General features: G+C 37.3%; 1 protein-coding gene across 1 annotated transcript in view; it reads right to left on the bottom strand.

The window, feature by feature from the left end:
- TYR (tyrosinase) overlaps nucleotides 1–13890 on the bottom strand; it is an 82830-nt gene that overhangs the window by 57488 nt on the left and 11452 nt on the right. The window contains exon 2 of the mRNA XM_037521808.1: nucleotides 11728–11944. Within this exon, the coding sequence (XP_037377705.1) occupies nucleotides 11728–11944 (217 nt within the window). The remainder of the gene's footprint in view (nucleotides 1–11727; nucleotides 11945–13890) is intronic.

The following is a 13890-nucleotide window of genomic DNA, read 5'->3' as shown; positions in this document are numbered from 1 at the left end:
CTGTCTCTTTTGCTGTACAGAAGCTCTTTAATTTTTTTTAAGATTTATTTATTTATTTATTTATACAAGAACCGGGGTACAGGCCAGATATGCGGGAGGGTGATAGGATTCACCAGACAGAGCAGGAAACAGAGCAGGCAGACAGTCGAAACACACTGCTGAGGGGAGCAGCAGGCGTGAAAGGAGAGGTCTGCTGCACCATGTGGGACCCTTGCCAGCTGGCAATGAATGGGTGTTGCAGATGCTGTGGACAGCCACACAGCACTGTGCTCAACCACCTGCACCACCAGGGGAGGCTCAGAAGCTCTTTAATTTGATGTAGTCCCAGCTGTTTATCTTTGCCTTCACTATCACTGCTTTGGGGATGTGTCTATAAAATTTCCTTCTATATACTTTATGGTTTCGGGTCTTAAATGTCTAGTTCTTTAATCCATTTTGAGTTGGTGAGTTATTTAATCCATTTTTTCTGCATGGTGTGAGGTAGTAGTCAAACTTCATTCTTTTGCATGTAGTGACCCAGTTTTCCCAGCACAATTTATTGAACAAACTTTCTTTTCTCCATTGCATATTCTTTGCTCCTTTACAAAATATTTATTGACTGTAAATCTGTGGGTTTCTTTCTGTATTTTCTATTTGGTTCCATTGGCCTGTGTGTCTATTCTTGTTCCAATACCATGCAGTTTTGATTATTATGGCTTTGTAGTATTGTTTGAAATCTGGGAGTGTAATGCCACCATCCCCTTCTTTTTTTTTTTTTTTCTGGGAGAGCTTTGGCTATTTGGGGTTACTGGTGACTCCATATGAATTTCATCAATATTTGCTTGATTTCTTTGAAGAAAGTCATTGAAATTTTTATTGAAATAGCATTAAATCTGTAACTTGTTCTTGGTAGGATGGCCTTTTTTAAAAAGATTTATTTATTTATTTATACAAGCACTGGGTACAGTCAGAAGCGCGGGAGGGTGAAAGAATTCACCGGAGCCAGAGCAGGGAGCAGAGCAGGCAGAAGGACCGAAGTACACTGCTGAGGGGAGCAGCAGGCGGCAGGAGAGGTCTGCGCACCATGTGGGACCCTCCGCCGGTGCCCGGAGAGTGGCTGAGGATCGAACCAGTGCTGCAGAGGCTGCAGGAAGCTTCACAACCCAGCGCTCAACCGCTGCACCACCAGGGAGACCCAGGATGGCCATTTTGATAATGTTAATTCTTTCAATCCATGAGCTGGGGATGTCTTTCCATCTTTGTGTGTGTGTGTGTGTGTGTTTGTGTGTGTGTTCTTCTATTTCTTTTAATAGTGTTTTATAGTTTTCTTTGATAGGCCCTTAACCTCTTTTGTTAGGTTTATTCCCAAGTATTTGATTTTTTTTTGTTTCAATAATAAAAAAGGGATGGTTTTCTGATTTCTTCTTCTTTATATCTATTGTTTGTGTATAGAAAGGCTACTGATTTTTGCATGTTGATTTTGTATTTTGCTACTTTACTAAACTGACTGATTAGTTTAATTAGTTTTTCTGTGGAGATTTTAGGGTTCTCTATGTATATTATCACATCACCTGCAAATAGTGATAGTTTGACTTCTTCCTTCTCTATTTGGATCCCTTGTATGTCTTTTTCTTATCTTATTGCTCTGGCTAGGGTTTCCCAAATGCCCAAAAATAGATGACTGGATCAAGAAGATGTGGTACATACAAAATGGAATATTACACAGCAATCAAAAAGATGCAATTTGCAGCAACATGAATGGAGCTGGAAGGGATCATTCTCAGCAAAATAAGTCAGAAAGAAAAAGGAAAGTACTGGATGGTCTCACTCAGCAGGAATTTAGAAAACCTAAATAAGGGACCAGGAAAAAGATTAATTATAATAAAGTAAAAATCAAAATCAATAAGCAATTATAAACCAGAAACATACTACAGGGGAGGGAGGCTTAGGGTCAAAACATGGGGTGTGGAAATTTTATGGGGAATATAGGGAATATACCAAGATGAAAATGCATATATTATGCAAAAATGTAAAATGATGTAAAAATATATAAAATAAAATAAAATAAAAAGAACTCAGAATTTCCCAAACTTAAAGAATGATTTAAATATGTATGGGGCCTCCCTGCTGTCACCAGGGTTAAGTCTCAGCACAATGAAGCTATCCACAGCTATTACAGCATGAGTTTGATCCTCAACCAGGGAGGTGACCCACATGGCACAGCAGACCTTTTCTGTTTTGCCCGCAGCTCCACTCAGCAGTGTGTTTCAGTCAATCTGCCTGTTCTGTTCCCCACTCTGTCTCTGGTGAATCCTCTTACCCCTCGCTCCTCTGGCCTGCACCCCAGCTCTTGCATGCATAAATGAATAAATCTATAAAAATAAATAAATAAGGAGAGATGTCCAGGAAGCATAGAGAACATACACATTTTTAAATAAAAAATGAAATAACCAAGACACATAATTGTTAAATTATCAAAAATCAAAGATTAAAAACAATACAGCAAACAATGAAAAAGAATATAACTTACAAAGACACCCACATCAATCTTTTCTCAGATTTGACCACAGATACTCTCCATGCAAGAATAGATTGGAAAGATCTACTGATAATCTTAAAAGCCAAGAGCTTCCATCCAAGAATACTTTATAGAGAAATAGCATTCCGATATGAAGATAAAATAAGGGTTGCCCTAACAAAGAGAAGCTATTTGAATTTGTTACCACAAGACCCAGTCTTTAAGAAATGATGAAAGATGTTCTTCCAAAAGTAAAGAAAATACGAAACAGTGCTCTAAGCAAAAAAAAAAAAAAAAAAAGGAATCCAAAAAGAAAAATGCAAAAATAGTATAAACCAACAACAAAACACTAATGGAGAAGAAGAAATGGGCAGAAACTTTACAGTTAAATGTCAGAAAACAGACACCAACTTATAAATGACTGAAGACATAGTAATTTAAGCAAAGCCCCTATGGTATTTACTAATCAAAAATTCAGAATAGGGGTGCCCAAATAAAGCAACAAAGAAATTGATAGAGTTATGGGCCTCCCTGGTGGCACAGGTGATTGAGCGCTGCACACAACCTCTGCAGCTTCGTTTCGATCCCGGCTGGCCAGCGAGAATCCCACATGGCACGGTAGACCTCTCCTGTCTCACCTGCTGCTCCCCTCAGCAGTACATTTCATCAGTCTGCCTGTTCTGCTCCCCACTCTATCTCTGGTGAATCCTCTCACCCTCCTTTGCATCTGGCCTATACCCCAGTTCTTGTATAAATAAATAAATAAATCTTAAAAAAAAAAGAAAAAAAAATGATAGAGTTACTAAGGAAAGCCATACAGAAAGAGGGCCTCCCCGGTGGCGCAGCGGTTGAGCGCTGGGTTGCGAAGCTGCCCGCGGCCTCCGCGGCGCCGTTTCGATTCCCGGCTGCTCCCCGGCCACCAGAGGAGGGTCCCACACGGCGCGCAGACCTCTCCTGCCGCCCGCTGCTCCCCTCAGCAGTGTACTTCGGTCCTTCTGCCTGCTCTGCTCCCCGCTCTGGCTCTGGTGAATTCTCTCGCCCTCCCGCGCTTCTGACTGTACCCAGTGCATGTATAAAACAAACAAACAAACAAACAAACAAATAAATAAAACATGCCTTAATAAAAAAAAATTAAAAAAAAAAAAAAAAAAACCTTGTGTAAGAAAGCCATACAGAAAGAGCACAGGAAACAAATGGAGAATGAAACAACAGAAAATAAAACAATCAAAAACAAAGACACTGATAACAAGCTGTGAATATCAATAACCACCCTTCATTTGAATGGTCTGAATTCACCAGTTAAAAGATATAGACTGAAAAATTGGGTTAAAAAGTTTCAATTCTCTTTATATTTAAGAGATGCTTTTAAAATAGCCAGACAAAAGCAAACTTAAGTAAAAGATTGTAGCAAGACCACAATATAATATACAGAGAAAAGCATGTGCTGCTATTCTAATATTTGATAAACAACTTTCAACTCAAATATTAATCAGGGGCAAAAATGGACACTATATAATGATCAAGGAAACAGCTCAGCAAGAAGATGTTTCTGGGCCTCCCCTTGTGGTGCAGGCGGTTGAGCACTGCACTGTGAAGCTGTCCATAGACTCTGCAGCAACGCTGGTTCAATCCTGGCCAGCCGGCGTGGGTCCCACATGGTGAGCAGACCTCTCCTGTCTCACCTGCTGCTCCCTGCAGCAGTGTATCACAATCAGTCTGCCTGTTCTGTTTCCCAATCTGTCTCCGGTGACTCTTCTCACCCTCTCACACATCTGCCTGTACCCTGGTTCTTGTGTAAATAAATAAATAAATCTTAAAAAAAAAAAAAAGAAGAAGAAGATATATCTGTGTTACTAAAATAAGAGCTCATAGTTGCCCATAGAAAGAAAAAAAAAAAAAGAAAAATATCAATAAACAATCTAACTCTGCAGTTAAAGGAACTAGAATAAATAAGGATAGAAGTATCAACAAACAGTAGAAGGAAAAAAAAAATAAAAATTGAAGCAGAAATCATTGAAATAGAAAATTAGAGTCAAAATTATTAGTGAAACCAAGAATAGATTCTTTGAAAAAACAAAGAAAATTTACAAGTCCTTAAGCTTACAAAGATTATAGGAGAGAAAATCCAAATAAATAGAATCAGAAATGAAAGAGGCAAATATTCAACAGATACTGCAGATACACACAAGCTCATAAGACAATATTGTATATCTCTATGCAAACCAACTGGACATCCTAGAATAAATGGACAAATTTTTAGATTCATACAAACTTTCAGAACTGAATCAAGATGAAATAGATTTTTCATCAGTCTAATCATACATGCTGAAGCTGAAAGAGTAATAAAAACATCTCCCTAAGGACAAAAACCCAAAACCACATAACTTTTCTAGTGAATTACACCAACCTTACAAAAGAGACCTAGTACCTATCTTACTAAAACTCCTCAAAATAATTGAAGAGGAAAGAAAATTCTATGAGACAAACATTATCCTCATCTTGAAAACAGAGACAGAACAAAAATTGAAAATTATATACCAATATCTCTGATGAATATAGGTGTAAAAATTCTCAACAAAATTCTAGCAAACCAGATACAGCAACATGTTTAGAGAATCATCAACACAATTAAGTTGCTTTCCCCCAGGGATGAAAAGCTAGTCCAACATAAGCAAAAAGAAAGATAAAAATCACATTATCATCTGAATTGACACTTGACACTGGATATGCATTAGACAAGATTCAATATACATTTGCGAATAAAAGAAAACAATAAAGTGGGAATAAATTGAATTTATCTAAACATCATAAATGGTATATACGAGAAACACACAGGCAAATTAATACAAAATGGTGAAAACTAAGAGCATTTATGCTAAGGGAAAGAACAAAACAAAGTTGTTCACTATCTCCACTATTTCTCAAAATAGTATTAAAAGTCCTAGCCAATGTAATAAGACAAAAAAAAAAAAAAGACATTAAAGAAATCCAAACTGGGTATTACTACACATGTAGAAAAGCCAAAAGACTTGACAAAAAAAAAAAAAAAGAAATAAAAATTGAATACAGTAAAGTAAAAATGAATGCAAAAAATAAGCTGCATTTCTATATGCAAAAAAAAAATTCAGAAGAAAGGAAATAAGGAAAACAACCAGATTTACAAACATACGGAGAAGAATAAAATATATGTGAGTAAGCTTAACACAGGAAGTAAAGGAACTGTATATTGAAAACTAAATATTTAAAACACCCTGTTAAAAGAAATAAGAGGAGACAAAGAAATGGGAAGGCAACCCAATGCTCATGAACTGGAAGAATCAACATCATGAAAATGTCCATATTGCCTAAAACAATTACCATATTTAAAGCAATACCTATGAACATACTTTAAAGGAATATAACAATTATGAATTTTATATGGAATCACAAAATGTTCCAAATAGCTAAAGCAAACCTGAGGGAAAATAGGAAAAATGGAGGTATCATGCTTCCTGACTTCAAACTTCAATACACTGCAACTGTAATCAAAACAGTCTGGTACTGGAACAAAAAAAAAAATTCAGGCCAATGAAATACAATAGAAAGCTCAGCAATAAACCAATGCAAATAGCTAATCTTGGTCAATTAAGAGCACATATATAAGACCACAGAGGAGAAAAGATAGCCTCTTTAGTAAATGGTGTTAGAAAACATGGGTAGCTGCATGCCAAAAAAAAAAAAAAAAAAAAAAAGAAAAAAGAAAGAAACCAACTTCATACTTAACTCCATAAAACTAACTAAAAGTGGATTAAAAATCTGAATATAAGAAATAAAACTGTACATTACTTGACAGAAAACATAAGAGACACACTGCAGGATATCCACTGCAAACATGTATTTGGGTATTAACCCCAATGGCAAGGAAAGAAAATCAAATGTAAACAAGTGGGGCTACATCAAATTAAAAGGATTTATACTTGAATATAAATCATAAGAGAAACAAAAAGGCAACCTACCGAATGGAAAAAAAATATTTGCACATCACACATCTGACAAGGGGTTAATCTCTAAAACTGACAAAGTTCTTACTCAATCCAACATGAAGATAACAGGCAATCCATAAAAATAAGGGAAAAGACCTAAACAGACAGTTTTTAAAGGAAGATGGCCTATAGACATATAAAAAATTATCCAATATAATTTGTCATAAGTGAAATGCAAACTAACATCTCAATGAAATATCTCCTGACCCCTGCAAAAATGGCCCATACTGAAAAACAAAAAAGGAAGGAAATCAACAAATGTTGGTGAAGTTGTGGTGAAATCAAATTAGCCATTCACTGTTGGTTGGAATACACGTTGTAATCTTCAGAAAAATGGGTTGGAGATTTCTTAAGAAAATTAAAATGGAAATTCCATATGATACAGCAATACCTCCATCAGGTATTTATTTAAAAAATATGAAAACTCTAATACAAAAACTTTTATGTATTTCTGTACATAGCAGCATTGTCTACAATTCCCAAGTCATGGAACCAACCAAAATGTTCTTCAACAGATAAATGGACAACAAAATTTTGGAATTATACTCAATGGGATACCACACTGTTACAAAAAAGGACGAAATAGTGGCTTTGGGGACAAAATGGTTGGGCTTCGAGGTGAATATGTTAAATGAAGTAAGTAAGAATTTGAAAATAGATATTGGATGGTTTAATTTACCTATGGAATATAAATAACAAATAAATATATGGCAGGATACAGAAATTAATCTCAAACTCAATGAAGAATTTCAAAGGAATTAGAGGGCTTGGGAGGAGGAAGGGAGGATGTGAAGGAGCCAGAATTGTTTGGTGAAGGGTATGCAGAACATGTGCTCATATAAAGAGCGAAAATGTAACTGAAAAATTAAAATAAGCAGAAATTCAGAAAACCTAAATAAGAGACCAGGAAAAAATGAATTATAATAAAGTAAAAATCAAAAACAACAAGCAACTATAAACCAGAGAAACACTACGGCGGCGGGGAGGGAGGGAGTATGATCAAAGCAAGGGTGGTGGGAATTGTATGGGGACTATAACCCAGACAAAAATGCATACATTGTGCAAAAATGAAAAATGATGTAAAAAATATAAAATTTAAAAATTTAAAAAATAAAAATAAAGAATAAATCAATCAAATTTAGACTGAAAAATTAGAATATAAAGAAAATAAAGCAATGAAATATTGAATGTTAATAAAACATGATAGGAAGGTATGTATAGATAGTAAGAGAGAGGAGCAGGAAGAGTGAGTATAGAGGATTTTTTACAGTTCAATCCTTAGAGCTGGCCAGTAAATGAAAGGGAGTGTAGAAGTTGGAAGTCATCACTCTAACTAGGCATGGGTGCTAACTCAGAAGAAAGAAAGATAGCCACAGAGTATTTTTTTTTAATTCTGCATGTAGCCAACTCATTAACTGTAAGGGGAATGGAAATAACTATACATTGGGGAAGCTGAACGACACTTGAAATAGGTGACCAAATTAATATCATAAATACGAGACAAAGATCATCATGTATCTCTAGATGTGATACCCTGTTAGAAAGATACAAAATCACTTTGCAGAATTGTGACTAAGAAAGCATTCACTGAATCCAGCATCAGGAAATATCAGTCAAACCCCAAATAGGGAACATTATATTTTAAAAACATCAATATCATAAAAAATGGCTGTGAGATACTTGTGATTAAAGACAAATGGGACATAACAACTAAATGGCACCTGACTCTAGACTGGACCATGTTACAAAGAGGAAATACGCCATAAAGATATTTAGGTTTATTGAGAAAATTGGAATAGAAACAGTAGATTACATTATAATATTATATCAATATCGAAATTATTAAAGTTGAAACTTGTTTGATTATTTAAGAGACTTATTCTTAGGAAACACACACTGAAATATCCAGGGTAAGGGATTCTGCTGTGTGCAACTAACTTTCAAGTGGTTGGGGTTGGGAGAGAGAAAGCAAACAAAATAACATATAAGCAGTACGTGAATGTAGATAAAGGGCATGTATGTATTAACTCTGTTTTTATTTCAATTTTTCTGTGAGCTTAATTAAAATTTTATGAAAAAAATTAAAAATAAGCCCATTCTAAGCAAAATCCTTATGGCAGTTGAGAATAATGTTTCAATGTTTTCTAAGATTTTTTTTTTTCCAGCCCATGGGCTTCATACAGCAGCGGCAGATAAGCTAAGTGGTGAGTTAGGTGCAATTTGAAGTTCCTAACTGTAGGGTAAATGGTTTCCAGGCTTTTCTGCCCTCCCACCATTAGGATTGCCCTGCCTGATGGGGCACCCACAATTGTTGCATTGTTGTAAGCCGTGTTGTTTACTTCTGTGGGCCATGGCTCAGTATTGGTATATTCATCAAGAGAAGCAGATGCAGGAGAGAGAGGAAAGAAAGAAACCCACAGTGAAGACTTGCTGGGGGCTTGGAGGCCTGCTGGTCTCCTGCCACCTCCACCACCCCACCCCTCCACACCCTCGGCCCCCGCACCTCTGCCTGCTGTGTACCTGGTTGCTGCACTACTTGTAAAGCTCAATAAAAGCTGGAGAAACCACCGAGGGCTACAGGGCTCTCCTTTACGGGTCTGGTCTGCTCAGATCTTAGAAAACCTGCTCTGTGACTTCCAGCCGCTACAGCAATGTAAGCCATGTTTCTTTGTTGAGGACCAGACAACTGAAAGTCTATTTCCTTATTTTGAAACCAGCCCATGTTCCTTAACAACGACTGTCATACTTTCTTACTCACTGCTAGAAAATTTGCCTGAAAAATATGTAAATTACTGCAGTTCCTTAAGGATGAAACCACACTTTGCAAATAAGTCAGTATTTGGAGTTCTCTGCTAACTTCTGCAGAGTCTGATGGGACACCCAAACTCCCAGATGGTGACTGCCAAATGCTGGGTGAACCTTTGACCCAGCAGGCAGGCTCTGAAATCCCTGGGCATTGTGAATTTATTGTATTACATTGTTGAAGAGCCAGTGTCATGTTGTACACCTTCATCAACTCTCAACCCAGTCTGAGTAGTCAGACAACAATTGAAATGACTCTTGGATTTTAGAACTGGAGAAATACACAAATGACTTTGGTTCCTCCATTTACTGAATGAGCAGTGATAGCAAAATCACGGTGCTCTCTAATATTGTTTCCTCTCTCTAAACTGGGAATGGGGCCTCCCTGGTGGCGCAGCAGTTGAGCACCGCGCTGCGAGGGTGTCCTCAGCACCGGTTCGATTCCCTGCCAGCCAGGGAGAACCCCATGTAGCTTGGCGGACCTCTCCTGTCGCGTCTGCTACTCCCCTCAGCAGTGTCTTCGTCTGTCTGCCTGTTCTGCTCCCCACTCTGGCTCTGGTGAATTATCTCATCCTCCCGCACTTCTGACCTGTGCCCCAGCTGTTGTGTAAAATAAATAAATAAATCTTTAAAAAAAATAAACTGGGAATGATGATTTTGTCTTCCTCAGAGGCAGTTATAAGAATTAAGTGAGATAAGTTTGGCTTAATGTCTTGCACAAAGTGATTGCTTGAAAAGGTTAATCACAATATTACTGTTAGGAGGATAAAGGATAAGCATAATTCTTATTTTTAACAACTAGGACCAGGTTTCTTCTATAGGGTGATACTCTGTTTAAATTGCCACTTGGGGGTCCTCCCTAGTGGCGCAAGGAGTTAAGCACGGCAGTATGAAGCAATCCACAGCCTCTGCAGCACGAGTTCAATCGCTGGCCAGCCAGGGAGCAACCCATGTGGCACGGCAGACCTCTTCTGTCTCGCCCGCTGCTCCCCTCAGCAGTGTATTTCAGTCAGTCTGCCTGTTCTGTTCCCCATTCTGTCTCTGGTGAATCATCTTACATCCCACAACTCTGGCCTGCACCCCAGCTCTTGTAAGCATGAATAAATAAATATTTTAAAAAATTAGAAAAAAATAAATTGCCACTTGGAGAGAGCAAGGCCCTATAGTGATGGATCATAGAGATTCAGGTAAACGAAAGAGACTAAAATTCTGTATAGTTCCACAACGGAAGTTAAATGATAAAGCAACAACTGCAATGACAAGAAAACAAATAGGAGAAATAGAGAAAGTGGAAAAGGTGTTCGACATAGCAGGGTTCAAAGATATTTTAGGAGATAGAATGTGCAGTGCTATATTTTTATTTGTCTGCCTTGCCACAAGTTAGACCCCCAAGCTTGTTCAAACTCCTGTTAAACCTATGCCTTGAATGAATGCTGTTTGTTTTTATTTGTTTGTTTGCAACATTGTTTCACCTCTATGCAAGAGGTGAAAGGTGTGGGTTTCACTACCAGGACAGCTTTGAGCAGGAATGAATTAACAAGATGGTAGCAGGGGGGATGCAAGCAAGATTGTGAGCTTTGTAGAAGTGAATAGAATTTAGGTGATGCTAGAGAAGGAATATCAATGATGCACAGAAATCTTCAACGATACAGGGACATTAACACAAATTTTATTTTAATTCTAGTTAAGGGAGTGAACTCACTTCAAAGAGTTTAGTGTCTAGAATTTTTTTAACTAGAGGAAAAATACTAACACTTGGGAAAATATGCTTAGATCCGTACTGCTCTATAATCCCATGGAATGATACAAAAAGCTCTGAAATGGTATTCTTTTGTTTGGTGTCTATATCTTTCAGCTTACTCACCAGTAAGCTGCCTGCTGTTTTTATTCATTGCCATGGTAGGTAGGCCCATACATTTTGTGAATAGTCATAATACGTTGTACATATTATATGTATTATACATGCTGCCCAGCTCTGCTAGGGCTTTTAGACATATATCCACACAGGCCCTTACCTAACTCAGGAAATTCTGAATTTTTTTTTAAAGATTTATTTATTTATTTATACAAACATTGGGTATAGTCAAAAGTGCAGGAGGGTGAGAGAATCTACCAGAGCCAGAGTGGGGAACAGAACAGGCAGACTGACGAAATACACTGCTGAGAGGAGCAGCAGGCGAGACAGGAGAGGTCTGCTGCGCCATGTGGGTATCTCCCTGGCCCGCCAGGATTGAACCGGCGCTGCAGAGGCTGCAGACAGCTTCACAGCCCAGTGCTCAACTGCTGCACCACCAGGGAAGGCCCAGAAAATTCTGAATTTGCAAACAGTTCTGAGTCCAAGGTTTTTGATGAGGTCCATAAACATGAATTAATAAAAAAAAAAAATAAAGTGATAGAAAGGATTACCTTCCAATGTGTTTCTAAAGCTGAAATTGGCAGCTTTATCCATGGAACCAGATTCATACTCGTTCAAACTCAGGCAAAATTCCACATCAGCTGAGGAGGGGAGTCTTGGCGTCCTGGCTTTGTCATGGTTTCCAGGATTACGCAGTAATGGTCCCTCAGGAGTTCCATCACACACAGTCTGCAGGCTGTTGTACTCCTCCGATCGGCTACAGATGATCTGTACAAAACACCTTTATGTTAAAGACTTGCCTCCACTTCTGTGTCAAAGAGAGGAAGAAAGAAATGTGGTGTTCCAGATACCTGTATTTGGATTTCTAATCATCAGGTCATTAACATTTTCAAAGTAAATTGTTGAAGGAAGCCACTCCTGAGAGTTACAGAAAAAAATAAATAAATAAAAGTTAGAACCTAAAAAAGAGTTCTAGTTTTGCAGTAATGGGTAAGAAATGAAGTTAATTCCTTAGCTTCATTTATCAAATGGAGATAATATTAACTGTTGGGATAATTGATGTGAAGTGCTGTTTGATGAGAAAATTAATTCCACAAATATTGTTAAATTTCCATTATACTGGTAAGCACTACACAGACATCTGTTTAGATTGTCGTGACACCATCACTAGTAATAACTCACTAAAAAGTAACTATTAATGCTAATCAATGTTGAAAATCCACATGATGTTGAGAATTTCAAGGGTAATGAATGATTTCACGTTGTCTTTTTTTGGTCAGAAAATACCACATGATTAATGTCTATTGTTTTAATGTGCAAAATAGCAGTTTTCCAGATTTAATTTAGCTAGAACCAATGTGATTCTCTTGGTAGAATAATCATATTAAAAATGACATTTCCTGGGCCTCCCCAGTGGCACAGTGGGTTGAGCGCAGCACTGTGACACTGTCTGTAGCCTCTGCCATGCAGGTTCGATTCCTGTTCGGCCAGGGAGATACATGGCACAGCAGACCTCTCCTGTCTCCCGCTGCTCCCCTCAGCAATGTCTTTGGTCCATCTGCCTGTTCTGCTCACTGCTCTGTCTCTAGTGAATTCTCTCACCCTCCCGTGCCTCTGGCCTTTACCCCAGCTCTTGTATAAAAATAAATAAATAAATAAATAAATAAATAAATAAATAAATCTTTAAATTAAAAAATGACATTTCCCCATATTTTATTAGATAAAGTAGAAAAAATGGTAAATTCATTGTTTAATTTAAAACACACAGAAATGATTTTCATCTTCACATCTGAGGGAAGTGAGGCTCCAAAACGGTACATAATTTTTCCCAGGTGATACACGAATGATTGGCAGAGTTGAGACCCTGATCAAAAATTTCATCAAATTTCAATATTGAAAATTGTTAATCAGGTTCTAGATTAAAACATTGAACTGTGTTCCATTACTGTAACTAGTTTGGAGCTAGCTCAAGACATGAGATTCCTTTGATTTAATATAAAATACAGTGATATTCAGGTCAAACATCAAGGGAACAGAGATGTGTCTTTAGACATTGCTCTTTTAAATATAAGTCAGACTCCTGAGATAGATAATGACTTGTGGGAGAAATCTGTATTAAAATAAAGCAACATATATTAATTAAAAAATTATCAAATGGCAAAAACCGGAGCAAGTTATTTAATTGTGTAGTAGACAGTGTTCTTAGCTTTCTTTATCATTTGATTCTATTCTCATTCTGTCCATAGAGAGCATGTTTGTTTGTCTTGTTTAGTTTAATAAACATTACTGAGATGCTCTAAGAAGCAAACCATATTAATAACATAAAATTTTGCTTGATTTGTAGATTGTTCATGCTAAAGATTCCATATTCTAAGACAAAGTAGTGGGCTAGAGCAAAACAGAGGAGAATTTGGTAGTCAGGCACAATCATGTGAAGAGGAACTCACTGATTTGAATCCAGGGAATATTGACAAGATCAAATATTGGAACCTAGTAAAAAGAAAGGAAGAGACAGAGAAAAATCAACTAATGGGTAACTTTGATGAATCCATAGGAGACACATTCAATATAGACTCCAAGTTCCTGATGTGGTAGCATGTAGGAATGTAGGTCCCTCCTGTGGGTTGGAGCTTCTTGGCATTTTACTTAGAAATAATGTTAGTAACTTCTTACAGAGTAAAAGTCAAAGTTATTATACTCTAACCCCCACCTCA

The sequence above is a fragment of the Talpa occidentalis genome, unplaced genomic scaffold (genome assembly GCF_014898055.3).
Source record: "Talpa occidentalis isolate TD23 unplaced genomic scaffold, MPIMG_talOcc4v2.1 talOcc4.3, whole genome shotgun sequence".
Taxonomy (NCBI): domain Eukaryota; kingdom Metazoa; phylum Chordata; class Mammalia; order Eulipotyphla; family Talpidae; genus Talpa; species Talpa occidentalis.
This window is presented reverse-complemented; position numbering and strand designations above follow the sequence as displayed.